This window comes from Brachionichthys hirsutus, unplaced genomic scaffold (genome assembly GCF_040956055.1).
Source record: "Brachionichthys hirsutus isolate HB-005 unplaced genomic scaffold, CSIRO-AGI_Bhir_v1 contig_327, whole genome shotgun sequence".
NCBI lineage: Eukaryota > Metazoa > Chordata > Actinopteri > Lophiiformes > Brachionichthyidae > Brachionichthys > Brachionichthys hirsutus.
This window is the reverse complement of record NW_027180448.1, coordinates 8,628-27,337: the sequence shown is the minus strand read 5'-3', so window position 1 is coordinate 27,337 and position 18,710 is coordinate 8,628. Positions and strand designations below refer to the sequence as shown.

The following is an 18,710-nucleotide window of genomic DNA, read 5'->3' as shown; positions in this document are numbered from 1 at the left end:
GTGATGTTAAATCCACCGTTTTTCACAAATATACATCGAAACCGAGTAAAATAAAATCCTTCGTTGAAATATTTAAAGCTCCTCAGTGAAATATCCATATCCTTGAAATACCTGACCAAGAAATCACCGAGAAGTTCTGTCTGCTTTGCCAATGAACACAATGCATGTCCATGCATTTTGGCCAGGTGCTGTTTTAGTGTCTGACCTGTCACCTTTTGGGGGGCGGGAGGGGGCGTGGCACAGAAAGGTGCTCTAACAGGAAGCCAACGCAACGCCGGAACAGGGGAAATGTGTTCTCAATCTGGTTCCTGTCAGAATACGTGACATTTCTCACAGCCTCAGTTTAGCCCTACTTTCAGTGATAAATACACAGAATATTTAGTAAAGGCAAAAAACATGACAAGAACCTCATGATCAGAGTTTATTGTAGTATCATGACAGCTGTCACGATCAATGATCAAAATGAATCAAGTCAATACAATCTGCTATTGTGATGCTGATGATGATAAACACACTTTAAAAGTGTGACTTTGGCACCTGCACATGAATTAACATCCAGGACCGTCCATGTACCGGAGATGATAGAAATGAATGCTGGCATCCCTTTATTGTGATTGCAACTGGAGACAAAGCAGAGCAGTGAAAGAATAAGATATCGAGAGAACATTTTGTTTACAGCTCTGGCTACCAGTGAGAGCAAGGCTGTTTGCTGATTGGCTGGCATCGATTTACATTTACAAGTTTCAAAATACATTGACGCCCACAGTCGTTCGAATGGAACGCAACTTTGACAACTCCAGCAACCATCACGTTTATCACCTCATCAAAAAACAAACTGAATCCTCTGAGATGATCGACACGTCGTACGTACAAATTAAAATGAACTAAAGCCTCGCTCAACCAAACGACGCTTAAAAGAAAATCAGACGCACGTTTGTAAACACTTTCATTTGAGCTAATGAAGTCCCCTAAACATTATGTAAACAATGATAAATGCTAGTCATTAAAAATCTTTTTCTATACAGCTTAGATTACATTTAATCTATTTGATTATAATAAACTATTGATGATAAAGGTACCAGCAAATGTTCTGAATACTTAAATGCATGTTGTACATAATATAAAAAGTGACATTGTCATGATTTTTATGTTTATTTTGTGCAAAATGCTTTAGTAAACTATAATTTGGCATTTGAGAAACCATTAAAAAATGGTTTGAAAAAAACAAAACAATCACATGGATTTACAGAGCCCCTCAGAAATATAATAAAAATCTCCACACAATGTTAAAAGTCATGCTCACATTCGTCTCCACCTGTAATACTGTGCAAAGTGACGGGTTCAGCAAGTGCAAACAGCTAAAATCACGCATCTATCAAGTCCTGCAAGATTCCAGGTTCCGCCGGCTGATGCTAACATTCCCACCAATGAAAACTGACACCCCCAAGCGGCTGAAAAGGAAAAGTTAAGGCATCAGACTATCTCTGCAGGCAATATGAGCGACTGTACCTCGAACCTTAGCTGGAAATACCATCACTGTCTCCTTAGGGTATTATTTTACTGGCTTGGCACATGAGTAGCAAAGATGATCACTACAGTATAAAAGCATGTTTTGGTATCAAGCAAAGCCAAACGTTGATCATCTCGCACGAACAAGCAATTGCTCGGAATGGTCGACGGTTCTGAGATGGATTTCAGCGCATTCGTTGGATTCCTGGTCCTTCTGATAACTGCAGAAAGTTCGGTTTCATCGCCACGAGCTCCAGGTCGGACTGAATGTTTGGCCAAAGGAACATGCAACCGATTTAGGAAGGATCCAGCATCTTTCAGGTTTATATTAATGAACTCTTTTACCTTGAGACTTTGAGCATAACAGAACTTCATGTGTCTTGAATGAAATGATGCGACATAGGAATTTAAACAAGTATATATATATAAACCTGCCTATTTAAGCACCCGTAGCTTTACATGCTATTTGCTGTATGTTGGCACGCGTGGAATAACAGAGGACACAATTCCGACTGAATGATTAAAAGCGAAAAAACACTACGATGAGCTTTAAGGAGTTAAAAAAAAAAAAAGACAGCAAAGTTATACTGAGAGCTTAAGGCAGTTTTTTCTCCACAAAAGAAGCTACAATTTTTCAGAATGGGACTCCGTGTGTGGTCCGCTCAGATCGGCTCAGCTCAGCTTATAATTTTCGTATTCCAAGTCGCTGACAGTGGAATGATGATGATGAGGAGGAGGGCGAGTCGTTACAGGTCGTCATCTCCGATCCCCTCGAAAGCATAGTTGCCATGGAAATCATTTCCGCTGATATCATTTGCAGAGTTGGAGGCGCTGATCCCTCTTAGGGACACAGAGCTCAGCTTGGTCTAAATGGAATCATCAATATTGTTTTAAAGTCTAGACTGACAGTGATTGATTAGAATCCGTTAAAAGGTCTGAAACACTTTATCTGACTAGTCGTCAATGCTTTTCTCATTAAACAGTAGCACATGCGCAACAAATCAAAAATATGCTTACTGAGAGTTTGACAGTTTGTTCTCGGTTGGGGTCGGGGGAGTCCTGCAGCCCCAAAAAAGAAAAAAGAAAAAGACGATCAGTCCTGAAATACCCAGGAAACACAAATCAAAGAGACTTCAGAGCCTCTCAGGCGTTTTTCTCACCAGTAGAGGGGGAGATTTCACAGTTTGCTGACAGTCTGGCCGGTGGATGGAACCGTTATGTCTTTTCCTCAGCATCTGGAAGGTGAAGGCCAAACAGCAGGAGAAACGATGTGAACCTTCGTGAGGATTATTGTGAATTGAGAGGTTTTGCTGTGACAATGACCTCCTGTATCATCACATTAAAAAACAACAACAGCCATATAGTCATATAAATAAAGGCTGCTCTCAGAGATAGAACTAAATCTAATCTTCATCCACACAAACCTTTTTTATGCTGCCGCCCGACTTCTTCACCATTAACTCGTCCACCATGGACTGAAGGCAGACACTCATCATGATAGCCTGAAATCACAGAGTCGACATCACGATCTGGAACACGGAACAGTTTTCTGAGACGCTTCAAGTTTAAGTTACTGAGTGAATATCAGCCCCCCCCCCCCCCCCCATCATAACCCACTCACCTGCTGGCTGGTGATGGTGACCCACTGGAGGCGGTCCTTGTTCATCAGATACTCAAAGGCCAGCTCCAGCTTGACCTCGCATTTGGAAGAGCCGCAGGGATTGGTCGTCCCGTTGGCTACTGGGACTTGCTGCAGGGTCGGACAGAGAGGGGGGGGGGGGGGGGGGGGGTCACGACCGTTACCATCAGCCCCTCAGGATTTAGCTTTATTCTGGCGAAGGCTCTTTTTCTTTGTTGAGGACTTTTAACAGACTTCTGGTGAATGAATATTTGTTCATTTTTTTTCTTAAGCAACATCCAACATGAGCTTCTAATGTCATGGAGGGGTGACGTAAGCGCTCAGACCTATTAACTCTTAAGCTGCCGCACCACCAGTAACACAGAGCTGAAGATGTCCTTGGGTGGACGGAAGGACGACAGCACCCACACGCTACCTTCTGCATTAAACACATTACAATAGTGTAAAGCAGAATCAGAGGCAACAACTAAGGGACAGACGCACGCTCAGACGCTTTATGCACATTCTTTCAGATGTAATTTGAGATGTGGCTATGAGGCCTTGCTGCGCTGCACCACTTACAGAGAGCAACAAAGAAGGGACTCATTAGAAGGACTTTGCCCTGTTAGAATGAGCTCGGGAATTAACAAGCGTGGGGGCTGAGCCTGCATAATCAGACAAGCCGACATCCATTTTCATTTGAGATGTGTTGCCATGGATCCACGTGAGCAAAATAACTTCAGGAGAATCAGGAACGCTTCTGACACACTAAGTTTGTGCTGCTCCGACACTAATGCATGGAAACGAACCGTTTGTCCTCGTCTCCACTTCAGCAAAGTTTGGCTTTTTCGAATTTTCATCTTGTAAATACACGAGTGAAAATATGGCATCAATCAGAAGGAGCTCCAGACTCTGGACGAGCTGTACGGCGCACGGCGCGTGAATTTATCCTGATTTTGAGAGACTGAGATGATTTTCTCATGGGTGCGTTTAGAATCAATGAATAAAAATAAAGACTTAATTGGAGTGTTAAATTGAGTCTCACAATGTTAAAAAAGAAAAAAGAAAGGGGGGGGGGGGTGATTTAGTATTTTGGGGTCTTTTTTTGAAATTTGGGCAAAATCCATGAAGCTAAAACTTTCTGATCGTCTCTCTAAGGTAGCTCCAACAATATTTGGTACAGGGATCGGGAAATCGAGCAACAATCCTAATTTCGGACACAATCTTTCCACAGTTGTTTTCATTCTTAGACTAAACCTGCAGAAACACCGAGGAATGCACAAAGAACTGAATAAAGAGTCCCTCTAAACTGGTGGAATGTCCCTTTTTTGGTATTCCACCTTGTCCCGTTTTTCCATTCATCTGACAACCCACCAGTCTGAAAGTAGCAGTGGTTTTTCAAACAAAGGCCCAGCGAACTGACTGCGCCGATTCTTCTGACTCCAAAAATTCCATTGGATGTATCCAAACAGGAATATATTCTATATATTTTTTTTAATATCAACGCCTGGTATTTGAACGTCATATTCTACCACTGCCCTCTCAGGTTTACTGATCAATTAATTTACTAGGCAAGAGTCTAAGCAGTAGTTGTGTGTCTGTTGGGCCTCTGGGGGTCCCCTTTTAAAAGCCTATTCATTTTTTTTATATATTGTTATTGAACGCTGTGTAGATGGATGCAGGGTCAGCTTTATGGACGCGTTCTCACTGCGTGTGCCATCGGCTTCCTTCACCACTATCATTTCGACGAGAGGATGCTGCCAGATCAATACCGGCCTGGCCCTGCGTGTTGGGATAATTGGACTGAAGAAGATGGATGGTGTGGCGGTCAGCACTTTTCACAAGCATTAGGAGTGCAAACTGATGCTTGGTTGATTCAAGATCGTTGTTTCCAGGTGAGAGCTTTGCAGCAGGTTAAACTGCAGGGCGTACTTGTTGGGTTAAAATCTGAACAAATCCCAATCTCATTATTTAGGAGTGCTGGAGATGAAGCAATGCTCATCCTCCATCTCTCTCTCTCTCTCTCTCACACACACACACACACACACACACACTCACAGATGACGTGACTCTCCAACACCTCATCCGTGTGACCTTGAAGCTCCCTTCCTTCATCTGATCGTTGGGCAGCTTAACGTGGAAATTGAGCTCATTGTTGCCGGCGCTGACGATGACTTGGCAGCCCTTCTCGGGGAAGTCGGTGATGCACGGATCAAACTTGATGTAGCCGTAATATTTCAGAGTCTGTCCTAGATGGATGAACTGTGGGGGGGGGATATGAAAAAAACACACATGTACTTTGCACTAGTGACTTTATTTACTATGGTTCTGCAGATTTACAGTGTCAGCTGTACATGTGAGATGCGATGCCCTTGCTCACCTCTTTCTTGGAGCCTTTCTCCTGCAGTGATTTCAGCTGCCTGTGCTGGTCTTTGTTGACAAGGATCCAGCCCCGCTCAATGTCAGACACTGTCTGGTGAAGCAACAACAAGAACTGAAGTTCATCTTTCTGCACAGCCTGATAAATCAAGCCGGGCCTGAGGGCATTTCCTTTGATACGTGTGGGAGGAATCACGCATTGAACGGTGCAGGTCAGCGATTCATTCTTCAGAGACATGCACAAATGCACATTCATGTGAAGAAAGCATGCATTTACTTTATTTAATTTTAACCCCCCCCAGTAGTTTCAGAATCTAATCAAAACTTAAAAGCCTGAAATGCTAAAAAGCTCAGTTAAAGCTGCAGCTAACAGGATCACGGAGGAACACAAGAACAAAAGGAGTCAGGGTGTTGAAAGTCAAAACAACCCACAATGCAACCTGGCGTATACGAAGGTATTTGGATGCCTTGGGATGAAATGGTGGCTGAGCAAGTTTAAAAAACAAACAAACGTAATCTCGTTTCATTTGGATTTTCTGCTTGGTTGCACATTTCAAGGGCAATTTAATCTCAAAGGCTCTTTTGCACTGCCGAAAACAAGAACAGCAGCAGCGACCGACGTTATGAAAGTAAAAAAAAACAAAAGTCACCTCTTACCTGGGCATAGAGCAAATTCAGGCCGACTCTGTTGTCCATGACGTCGCTGTCGTAGGCCATGTCCCAGTAGCTGCAGAGAGAAAACCAGCCTTCATCTATGCCTGCGTTACGACGAATCAAGTGGAAGTCATTGGATTCTAACTCCGATTATTCAATTTGCTATGACGACCAAATGCACAGGAGTTAACGGGTTAACGTCAGCTCCGTGCTCAAATCTGACTATGAAACCCCAACAATCGCCTCTGCTTGTGAAGCATCGTCATGAAGTCAGGACTGGATTCATGTTATTACCGTCTGTTAGAACAGCAGCATTTCTTTTAATCCACCTTAACTTAACTCTTCCAGTGCCAGCCATCTTCAGCTCAGCCAAATGCAGAGTGCCCCAAGTGTCGCTCACTTTTCAAGCCCTGCAGAATATTCTGTACTAAGACTATGCAAACATCTACCAAATTGAAAGATTAAAGTCTCTTCTTTCATCAGGGGGAGAGAAAAAAGTGTGTTCCTATAATTTTTTGTTCTGCCGTTATTGGCCATTGAAGAGAGGCAGATTTCAATGTTTGGGTTTGGATAGACCTCGACGGCATTGGAAGAGTTAACTACATTTATGTCTGGGTAATTTTTGCTACTACTGGTGTGCAAAGGAACGAGAGAATTGTTCAGGCAAGTCAGGAGAGGCACAAAGAGTTAAGAAAGCTAAAAGGTGCTATGAGGAAGAGGAAGGAAGAGAAAACATCTTGACTTGATCTTTCCGCTGGAGGTCTGTTTTTCCTCCACCTCCACTTGTTAGTTCTACATTCATTCTTCCCTCGCTACTCCACAGAAATAACTAGGTCAGGAGGACTGAGACTTCCACTGAGGAGGGAAGAAAGTAAACATCCTGTGTACCTCCAACAGCGGGAGGCCGGGGCGATGAGAGAACAGACGCATGACAAAGAAGAGAAATGTTCAGCAGTCAGACCTGATGGGGGAATAAACGCTGGGGCTTTCCTATGCACTCTGGCTCAGCCATGAGGCCCATGATGAGAGACGATCATTAACCTGCACAATCAGTCCGGACTCTGGGTTCTATCGTAAAACCTCAAATTAGTTTTAAATCCTAGGAAACACAATCCAGTACTGCAGGGGTTTGGTTTCATTGAGGCTGTTCCTTTTTCTGCTTTTGCAATGTGTCCGTTCAGCTTTAGCTCCAGGTCATCCTTTATCATTCACTATCAGGGAAGGAAAAAAACAAAAATGAAGCTTCTGTTCAATTACGACACGTTTAAATGCATTATTTAGGCCCGGCTGCAGCTGTAGATGCTGCGGCTACAAATAGGAGCAGGAGGAATTAAAAACATCCCCCAAGCCATAGATGCTGCTTTAAAAAAAAAAACTGTTTAAAACCTCATTGATAACAGTCAATAATTTAGTACTTTGATCATTTGAGGCTAACATCCTGCACCTTTTGTTAACTCAGACACATGATCGGTGAGTGCTTCGCCAAATGCACCGGCTATCAGACGGATCAGGTCGGTTTTCTAAATAACCCCCAGTTTGTAGAAGATGTAAAGTCCGATTAGCAGCTGCTGGCTAGGCTAACGGCTACCTTTACACATGAAGAACGGGAACAGAAAGCGCTTCACAACATTGGAGCAGATGGAGGCTCGGTGCCGCTCATACAAACGTAAAAGATAAGCAGCCTGCTTCTTCACAAGGTTAGACAAACAGCACGTGGATACCCTCCTAATGAATCCCGGTCAGAATTACAGCAGAGGGTGCTTCGAGCAGGTGGCGGTACCTTTTCCGTAGGAGTATGTGAAACTCTGAGCTCCGCAAGCTGGTAATGGAAACGTAAGGCAGCTCAAACTCCTGCAGCTTCCGCACGACTGAGAGAGAGAGAGAGAAAAAGAGAAAGGGAGAAGGATGACGATGATTAGTGTCAAAGGAGGCGGAAAGTCCATCCGGGCTGGTCACAGTGGGGTTAACACTTTTTACCATTTTGTTTTTGTGCTCTCAAGTTCATAGTGATCAAAAAAATTTGATCAAATGACTGAAAAGAGCTTTAGGTTGGCAGCAGTTTTTGTAAACGTGTGTTTTGTCATGCTGTAAACAGGAAGCTGAAACACACGGTGGTTACTTGCATGTTCTCTGCCGGTATTGCTGTTATAAAAAGGCAAAAAGACACAACCTGGAAGCTTCAGAAAGTTTCCCCAACAAACTTAGACAAAGCAAACATTCAGTAGGAAGCTGCATGAAAGAAAAAAGGTAGCACTTTTAAACACACACAAAAAAAAAAAAAGCAATATTAAGGCTTAAAATTCACTAAATGTTAAAAGGCTTGCGTAGTTTGAGGGAGAAACCCTCACTTCAAAAACACACCTCAACTCAGCAAGTAACCATGGAAACAAAAACGGGTAAAAGGAGAAAGGATGCAAATATTCTACAAACGTTTTCATCATGAGCACAAACAAAGGAGCAGCACATTCTGAGCGCCTCAAGAACCACATTTTCTATTTATTTTCTAGATCCTCTACGCTCAGGTTTAAGTTACATGAAAGGAGGAAGATAAACAAATATGAGGACACACTTTATTATCAAGCATAGAATTAAAACCTAATACACAGGCATTTATATCTGGTAATTTATTTATTAATAAATTGGTTGATTTGTTTGTCCGCCTGTTAGCGACATAACTCAAAAGGTTTGCATCGTGATGAAATTTTCAGGAAATGTTGGGACTGCTACCAGGAATAATTCTGTCTCACCACAGAGTTTCATTCAGATCAGATGGAGAATGGAGTTAGGAAAAAATATAACATTTTAACATTGAAAGCCGCATTTACAGATTCAAAAATCTATTAAAAATACATAAAGTATAAAGTTACCATGTGGATGGTGTAAATCTAATTAGGAGGGGGAATGAGCTGCTTGCCGGAGGTTTACTAGTTTATTGCATCTGATGATGATGATGATGATGATGATGAATGTATTGATATTTGGTTGGGATGAGCTCTAGGTCATATTGTGTAGCCCCACCCAGAAAAAGTGGGACAACAACCCGAGGCAGAAGCTGTTAACATAGCACGACTACACAAACCAGGAAACACCAGCGGCCTGTTTCTGTTTAACCTGATAATGAAACTGGTTTACTGTTCATGGTTTCAAGCTGCAGCCTTTAAACAACAGAAACAACAAAAAAATCCTTCAGATGCAGATTGTCTGAAATAAAAACACAATGCAAAGAACCACTGGGAATAAATTATGGATTCATTTGATCTCTAATCTGTCTTTTCCACTAGAAGACGTTTGTGTTCGGACTTACATGTTAAACCTCCTTCCACACCCTCGCGCACGAGGAACAGGCTGAAGTAACCAACAAGGTCATCTGGAAGGTCGAGCTTTGTTGCAACAGCCTGCGAGAAGACGATAAGAATCAGATTCAGTTAACGGCGCTCTCCTCCTGACTTTCATTTCGCACTAAATCGAGATGGAAAATATGTTTTCTTTCAAATTGAAGGTTGAATTGTCCTTAATTTAAAAAATAAAAAATGTTTTTGATCTTGGAGAATTAAAGTCAAAATGGTTTCTTGTTTCTTCTTCCAACATCTGCACAAATCTTTACTGCTAAGCTCACACGACTGTTTTCTGCGTGTTCACTACATGCATTCATAGGGCTCCTAGCGCCACCGATGCTACTGATGCTAATTCATCATGACAGCGCAGCAGCAAGGCGACACTTTGGGGTTGAATCTATATTACATCTCGATATAACCCCTCATATTAACAGATGAAAGAAAACCAACATGATCTCATCTACATACCAGCATATTCCATTCCATATTACCTCCTCCATGTGTATAATTTAATCTCCCAGATCTGGATTATACTCCAGAGCCAAATCTCATTGTGAAAAGAAGTGGAACATCAGGAGTTGTTTTATGGTAGGAGGGGGGGGGGGGATTCTTATGTTGATTAGCCAATTTAGATTATGCTATTCTGGCTAAATGTGACATTTTCTACTTTGACTTGCTTTTTATCGGCTGTAAATCCCCTGAAAACAAGAACAAAAGCTAAAGATTTGGGTAAACGACACCCAGATGACGATGAAAACATGTTTCTACTCTGAGATACTGAGCTTTGCTGTAGAGAACAGCGTCTGAGCCCCATGTTTACTGTACTGTGATGAGCACTGTGTGTGCGTGTGTGTGTGTGTGTATGCTAAAAGGTTTGTTAAACATGTTCGATTGGCCAGTGTCAAGACAAATGCTTTGATGTCGTTGTGGTGTGTTGTCTCAACATGTCTGAGGCTGCTTCCATAGTCGGGTCAGCTCGTTTTGTAAAGCACGTCTCATTCATGTCTCGGCCTTTTGTTCTGTCCTGAAGTCCAACTGTGTGATCTTTGCTAGTGGCGAAATGGGTCGATAGAAAATGGATGCGACTTCATTTAAAAGATCAGAGCTCAGAATCTACATCAATACCGGAGGGAAAGTAAAGGTTCTGCACACGTTCTGCAGAGGGTGATAATGAACAATAAAAGGATTCCATTAATCAGATCTAAATCACACGATTCCCCGTCATAACCTGAATGAACTACGACCTAATTGTCCGCACTAAGGAGCTCACATCAAGGACATCCTCCGTCTGATCCGAGGTCAGAATGTTGACCGTAACCTTCTGACCGTTGGAGAGGCAGATGTCCAGGCAAACGTCCTCTGTGGGAATCTGCTGCGTCTCCTGTGGGAAAGACACAAAGCATCACGAGGCCGTCCTGCAGCTTTGGGGATAAGGTTCCTGTTTTCATTTCAGTGGGACCACAACAAGCAGGCGCGGCGCGGCCGGACAGATGCAACAGCGCTCCTCCTACACCTCGTTCTCATGGATCCGAGGAACGAGGGCAGCTGCTTCAAGTCGATGGTTGAGATTCATTGATTCCTCAAGTGTGTAAACTGGAGGATTCCTTCTAATTCCAGTAACGGAATTAGAAGAAACATCCCCCCCGTCGCCCCAGTGGGATCTTCCACCACATCCTGACCACTGAAGGTGCAGATGAAATGACTGTCGGCTGGTAACTCACCTTCTATTCTGCACCTGCTGTCCCTTTCAGTCCATAAAGGCACCGGGAGAATGTGGGCGGTGGTGGGGGTGAGGTGGACGTGTAAGGGCACAGATTAATGAGATGGGAGGATGGAGCAGGAGAAGCAGATGGGGTGTGATGCGGTTGCAGATGGACGATTACATCCATGAAGGTTACTGGATTTGCGTCTCCACTGGCAACGCAGGCCACAGCTTGACCGACGGCCGATCGAATCTCACGACCTGGTCCGAATGAGGAATCGGCAAGTCGTCCGTTTGAAAATAAAGGAAAGCCTTTTGGCGAATCGGGGGAGATGAATCGTGAGGCTCGCTTTTCCTCATCTCAATTAATCACGCCTGCACGTGAGCAAACGTCTGACCGACGGTTTCACAAGCAGCGATGACGCAGTCCTGAACGAGAGCGATCCTCCACAACCCACCGTGAGCTCGTCGACCACGCTGCCAACGGAAATGACTCCATCAGCCTGTTGGCGGGAGACGTCTGTCCTGCCTCGTCACGGCGACGTATCAGAAGACGCCTGAAACAGCTCTGCATCGCCCACCCGCCGACCCGCATCACCCACCCGCCGACCCGCATCACCCACCCGCCGACCCGAATCACCCACCCGCCGACCCGAATCACCCACCTGTTGAGCTTTCCTTAAGAAGCTGTTGAACATCACGCTGGCTCCCAGCAGAGGATCCTGGCGCACTGCGAAGACACGAACAGAAACTTTGGAAACCAGGAAAGCAGCAACTGGAGCACATATTTTCCATAACCCCCCCCAAATGTTTGGATTTGAACTCCGTAATTAGTTGAGGGTCTTTTACTGGATGTTATGTAAACACAAAACGCCCAAGCCAGTCATTTCCCTGTTCTTCGTCATCATCATCATCTTATCAGGCAGGTCTCATTTCATTTCTGCACAGTCACGTTGACCTTTCAAGATTTGTATCAAGTCTATTTACCTTCACATAAATAATTGAAAGTAGCCGTTTATGAAAAGAAGCCAGTTTAACGATCCGTTTCCATAAAGTTCTATAAACTAAAGGATTACGAAGCGGCGGCGTTCATTCTGCAGGCTTCACTTTGGGTAAGCAGCAGACAAGCCGGTCCTGTTGTCATTCGTTCATGTCCCTGGTTCTCTATCGAGACGCGTTTTGTGCAGGACTGCACTTAATTATCTGCGTGTTAACGCTGCGACTGCGTGACGACAGAGCGTGACAGCCTGGACGCCGTTGTCCTTTTCTAAATGGCGCCACCCCCTCTCACAAAAGATCAAACTTCTGCGTCACAACAGATTGTGCTTGTGGCAGTTCATTTTCCATAACTATGCAAAAAAAAAAGAAAAAAGCCATGATGTAACCGACCGAACCTGAAGCCAAGAACGCCCTTGTGTGCGTATGCGCCCAGACTATGAGCAAATACACACTTGAACAACGCGTCCTTGTTCTGCTGTAACTGCTGGTGCTTGAGAGGATTAAAACAAACCCTCAGCGTTGCTGCCAGTTCCACTTACTCGTGTGTGTGTGTGTGTGTGTGTGTTCACCCTCAACCTGCTTATAAAAGCGAGGCAATGGGCTGAAAACCCTCCCCGAACTGAGATCAGTTTGTGAATATGATTGAAAGCTTTCAAAGGAAAGCATTCAAAATGGTTGAGGCGCGTTTACTGCAGAAATAACATGCGGGTCTCTCTCCGTAAACACTTTCGTTAGACGGTGCAAAGTGAAGCCTGAATCGCACAAAACCTTTCAAAACCCTGAAATCCCGATGAAGGGACTCATTTTTCCGAGGAGAGCCGACATCAAAGCTCATCCTGTGCAGAGATCAGTCCCGGCGTACGGACGGACGGACTCCCCACAGACACCAGGACACATCGCTCCTGCGACTGCTGTGGAGATGCGAACATTCATTTCAAGAACACCTGCACTGTCCTCCATTTAAGTCGGAAAGCAGATTTTTGTTTTTGGGGGCTGCGCATCCCGCAATTTAGAAAGGAATCCTGTCCAATTAAAAAAACAACCGACAGCAAAACAACAACGGTGGAACTGGAATCCAGACAAAATGAAGCGGAACCATCTGCAAGGAGCCCGTTCAGCGCGGAGAGCTTACCGGCCTGCATGTACTTCTCCAGCTGTTCTCGTCTCTGTTCCACCTCGGCAGGAGTCAGCGTGAAGATCTTCTTTGGAGGGAACGCAGGCACCACGTTGCTGCCATATTCTTTCTTGATCTGTTGATGCGAGTTATGACGGTGAGGACGGCAGACTCGACAACGTTTTACAGAATTTCTGAAAGCAAATATACGATTCCTTCTAATGGAAACACTTTCAGAATAGAGCGGCGGTCGATCCAATTAAAGAGCTGCGGATTAATTTTGAGTCTGAAGTTCTCGCTGCTTGAGATGACTCAAGGTTTATTTTAAGCCCCGTTTCAAACGACTCCCCGGAGGAGTTTCCGTGCAAAACGCAGACACATCTGGAACCGGGAATATCTAGTCATTCCACATTTACGTCGTCTCCCAACTCCTTGACTCATTTCTTCCCCTTTTCTATCGTCCGAGAGCTCGTAGCCGTGAGCTGCGGGTTTCTTCGACCGAGTCCTCGCAGATCAAACGTCTGATCTACGTTGCTGCAGGCAGAAGCATTGCATCACACTCGTCATTAGGAATTCACCAGCACGGTGTTTTCTAATTATGAAACAGTCAGGTCCATCACGCGGGATGATGGAGAATGGCCCCGAGGGTTACGAGGGGAACAGAAGGGACCGCACACGGTATGTTGGCATTGTGAGTGCATCAGAGCTAGCGCTGCAAGGCAAACCCGTCGGTGCTGCTAGACACACAAACTCAACGCAAGCCACAGACGCACTCCTGAACTCATCGGGCCTTTATTTTTATTTTATGCTTTAGCAACGCTCATTTCGTTTTCACTATCAGCTTTAAACAAGCTGTTGTTCCAGGAGAAGCGTGACCTCGCGAGAAGACAACAAGAGAAACAACTTGAGTGTGTGCAGCGTGCACCCCACAATCAAGCGTTCTGAGGTCGTGTGTGATGCTGGTGCGTCTGCTACCACACACCCTGTTGCCTGGCAACACCTACCAACTGAATAAAATAGGACTTGAGGACGGCGATAGCGAAGTTTGGGCGATGCTTTTTAATGTATTAGTGGGCAAAAGCAGCAGAAAGTCTCAAAGACTGTTTTAGCACGTAGCATTAAGCAGGTAAATCCATCTTACAGAAAATGCATCAAACCCCTGAGACACCATTTCACAGTAGCAAATAAAAGAGGCGTTCACAAGTTGATTTTCCACATCACTACAGAAAAACAAGTAGGTCTCGAGTACTCCTAATAAACGTTCTAAAGGAAAGCTGAGGCTCTGTTTGAAGCTTCAACGTGGAGCCTAAAATGCGTCTTTAAAACCTGGTGACGCAATATTTTCCAATATTTCTGTTAGATTAAGTTCCTTTTCCCTGCAGGTGAAGTGAAATAAAGGTCAGAAACATTCCTTCCATGGCGCCCACCCCCCTCCAGACACCCCCGCAACACTGGCGACTAAAAACTGGAATAGTTTGGACTCTGAGGGGGGAAAAAAGAAGAGTGCGAGACTAAAAGCCACTGTGCGCCTGATTCAAAGTGATGCCACATATCGACTGCATGACACGGAGACAGCGCGGGTTCATGCTGGGTGGGCGTGGTGGCGTTTACGCAGCTTTTGGGGTCACTTCTGAGCCAAAGCTCTGGCATCATGATGGAAGGCTTACCTGTTCATGGAGGCCGAGCAGTTGGCTGTAGCGTACCCGACAGTGCAGCACGCCATTCACGTGGATGTTGTAGGCCTGTGAGAGAGAGAGAGAGAGAGAGAGAGAGAGGACTCGTTGAAATGTGAAAGTCTGACATTCTGCCATTCTGAGAAGCGGTAGGCGCACAGGAAAACATCTAAAGCACGAACGCAGTAAAGTAATAAACTGGTGAAAGGCGGTTACACAACAACAAACATCCGACACCAGCAGGTTGTACTAAAAGCAGCCTCGCTCTCATCCGTCTCATCCCTCGCTCTTTACTTTCATTAGTAGGGCTCAAGAAAAGATGTGTGATTGGAATCCATCAAAAGCCGCCGACTTCCAAAAGGCAAAAACGCGCGCTGCACATTTTCAATCCAACCAAGTCTCTCCTTATACAACACAGAAAGAAGGAACCTCAATCTGAACCCCCCCCGTTTGTTATGACAGAAATAAAAGGAGGTGTGTGCCCCCCCCCCCCCCCCCCCCCCAAGCCTCTGCAAAAAACATCATTTCCTGGAATCAACAATCCAAACATGTGCTTGCAATCAAGTTTAGAGCCAATGCCATGAAGCAAATCTATTTTACGCGCCAGATGCCAAGTTACTAAGCGATAAAAATATTAAACTGATAAAAACATTAAAAAAAACGCAGACCGGCTCCCACCAGCTGAAGGAATTCAGTCTTTGGTCACCTCGGCCAAGAATAGAAACATCGCGGTGCAGAATACGAAAACAATAACTCATTCTGAAAACCCTGCAGAAGATTTGAGCAAAAAGGGGAAAGGAGACTCAAACAAAACCAGAAAATTACTTTAAAAACTATTCCAAATTGGAATTTAGGTAAATTGGAGCTTTTTCTTCATTAATGCTTTAGGAAAAAAACAAGAAACTCACTCGTGAAAATGATTGGACCATTTCTACCAACAATAACACTTGTTTTTTGATTTGATAAAAAACTAGTGGCTTCCACCCGAGGAAGCGAAGCTCTGGCTTCAGATGAGGGGAAGCACGCTGCTTAAAAAGATTCCCAATTCGGGTGTCAAAGCACAAAACTATATCTGCTCACTCTCCTCGCTGAATTCATATTTACACTCAACCCGACGGGTCGTGCATCAAAACGAGGCATTTTTCTGAGGACCCATGCGGCACAACATGCCATTTACAGAGCGACACGCCCCATCGACGGGCAAACGTCAGAAGGAATTTAGACAACAAATGAACTGAAGCGACAGAGAGCACGTGACCGGAATCCAGGAAGGAAGAATGACTCTGCAAAATATCTTTGCTCTATGTGATAGAAAAAAAATCAAATAAAGAGTGAGTTACAAACAATTCCGGCTCAACGTGTGGATTTTAATATGACTGCTGTGATCTATTGTCTCCTTTCTGCACACATTCATGTACATGTTTTAACCTGATGAAACACTAAGACTGCGAACAAAACACTGCGTTTAAATCTATCTGCAGCTTGCAGTCATCGCATCGGCCCCATTTCTTTACCTGAGCTGCACTTAAGTTGATGAGTGTGTGTTCTACTTTCCTTTGTATCAACCAACCTGCAGGATGTAGAGGACGCAGCGCGTTTAAGTCAGGGGTTTTCTGAAATAGGCTATTTTTTTTAAGCATCGAGGTTCAGACATGCTGCTGACTCTCATGCTGGCTGCTAAAGGATGACTGCCGAGCATCAATGGTAGCACAATAAACAGATAAAGGTTGTCATATCTAAGTTCACCACCAGCAACAACAACACACTAAAAAACAGCCCAGTAAACAGAGAGAAGGATTCAAGCCTACAAGACGCGAGGAAAATACTGATCTGTCGGCACTCGCACCGTAATCGCGTCTCGTAAAAAAGTGCTGCCCTTGTTGTTAAAAGATCCGTGCGAACGCTGCAGATTTTGTTTCCTACCGGTTCCAAGGTCCAGAGCACATCCCACAGCGTTACAGTCGAGCACCGCCGCAAAATAAGTTGCATCACACGAATTTGGGGTTGTCTTCTTCCACGGGGACACTTTGATGAGCTAAAACTACTGATTATTCAAGATATTCCCGTATTTTCTTTTCTAGCACACGGAGTCGAGGTCAACAGTCTGTTGTCACATGACGATCAGAAGTTGCTCAGAGTCGGGGATGAATATATGAGAGTAGCTGAACTGTTCAAATTGACAAATTGGACATTATAGATGCATTATGAAGGACAGCAGAATTTCTTAAAACGTTCGTTCAAATCATTTCCCTCAGCAACGAGACATATGCTTCAACCCAAACTGTTTCCTAGCAACCAAATGTAGTGCCTTCCTGAAAGCTTCTGGTTTACATGCATGTTAAGACATGTTCACACAAACGCTGTTAACCTGATTAGAAAGCAGCACAATGCCAAATACTATATATTTTTAAACAACACTACCTCTGCTGGTTGCGCAATCCAGTGTGTGTGTGTGTGTGTGTGTGTGTGTCTGCGATTGGCGTTGGTGGTTTGAGGAAAAGCAATGTGCAACATCTTGAACAGCTTTGTGTGTCGGTTTATACGCGTGATGCTTCACTGCAGCCGTTTCTGAACACAAACACAGATCAGAAACACACAACAGCAGCAGATTGAAGGGAAATAAATACAAGCCGACTGAAGCAGTCTGGACTGATTATATATATATATACACGCAAGTGTGCCTGGACACCTGATGTATTTGGACGGACCCACAACAACCTGTTGTGCAGCTGAGAGCACGCACCGTGTTACCCTGACAGGCAAAGCAAACACAAATCATCAGCCGCTCACCACGTAGCTCGATCCGCTTTCTCCCGAACGAGCCTCCGTCTCGGGGATGGAAAAATGCATTTCAGCGACGGAACGCAGAATGAAGTCGTTGCCCTTCGACGCCGATCCCGCTGCCGATGGAGGAGACGCCCGCTTCGCTGCAGTGTCTGTCGGCGGTGGCTACAGAGGAGGAGGGGGCTCCGCACGGTTCATCCGCCGGCGTGTTAGTCCGGGAGAAACGCGGCGGCGGGCTGGAGGAGACGACTGATGGCTTTAACGTTCTAACTTAGCATTCACATAAAACTCCTCTCCCACGTCACCGCAAAACTTTTCTCACTGCCGTTCCCGCAGCAGCCATGTTGCAAAGTGTTAAGCAATTACACCTTTACTATTAGCGTCAGAACAGGAACTTTAGCGTCATTTGCAGGAACCTATAACCGCCTACTTGTGATATTTGAGTCTCAACTTCGATAGATAATTGTTCGTTTGCGCAGACAGATATAAAGTTACCGGATTAAAGGTGGATTCTGGGTCCTGCAAAAACAAAACGTCGTAAGCCCCGTTAGCAAACCTTTCCAAAAAGGAGAGGAGACAGTTACACTCGTTTTGCTTGTTCGTCCCCGGCTCCTAAAGTTTGGCGTAGAAAAATCTATTCGGCGACGGAGACTCGTAGATAAAACAAGTGGACTAACCGAGGACGCGTGTCCCAGCGAGGACAGGACAGGACATTCTGCGTTCAAGGTATCTCTAGCTAGTGACCCATCAAGAGGCAACGCAACAATCCTTCTGGGCCAAACCATCTCCTCTTCCGCCGGGGGGGTGGTCTATTCTTCAGTGATAGAAATTAAATAAAACTTTATCAAAATGTTTTGTCACCTTTTTTACAGTTAAATACGTAATTGCATAATACATGTGTGAAAGTGTGAAGCCAACGCATTCTATTCTTGAATCGAATTCC

General features: G+C 44.6%; 1 protein-coding gene across 1 annotated transcript; it reads right to left on the bottom strand.

The window, feature by feature from the left end:
* Positions 1–408: 408 nt before the first annotated feature.
* LOC137914976 (sorting nexin-17) lies at positions 409–17,833 on the bottom strand. Its single transcript, XM_068758455.1, has 15 exons — positions 17,774–17,833; positions 14,978–15,052; positions 13,329–13,446; positions 11,863–11,927; positions 10,766–10,876; positions 9,465–9,555; positions 7,941–8,028; positions 6,164–6,233; positions 5,508–5,600; positions 5,186–5,389; positions 3,131–3,259; positions 2,934–3,011; positions 2,670–2,744; positions 2,527–2,568; positions 409–2,375 (listed from the first exon to the last, which is right to left on the bottom strand). The coding sequence occupies exons 1-15, from the start codon at positions 17,831–17,833 to the stop codon at positions 2,256–2,258; spliced, it is 1,419 nt and encodes a 472-aa protein (XP_068614556.1). The 3' UTR covers positions 409–2,255.
* Positions 17,834–18,710: the final 877 nt, after the last annotated feature.

What these genes read in the sequence shown, in the direction of transcription:
- LOC137914976 (XM_068758455.1), bottom strand. Translation starts at nt 17,833, where the DNA reads ATGCATTTTTCCATCCCCGAGACGGAGGCTCGTTCGGGAGAAAGCGGA. An exon ending in TGAAATCTCCCCCTCTACTG is followed by an intron (nt 2,569 to 2,669) that starts GTGAGAAAAACG and finishes TTGGGGCTGCAG; the next exon opens with GACTCCCCCGACCCCAACCG. An exon ending in AACAAACTGTCAAACTCTCA is followed by an intron (nt 2,376 to 2,526) that starts GTAAGCATATTT and finishes GATTCCATTTAG; the next exon opens with ACCAAGCTGAGCTCTGTGTC.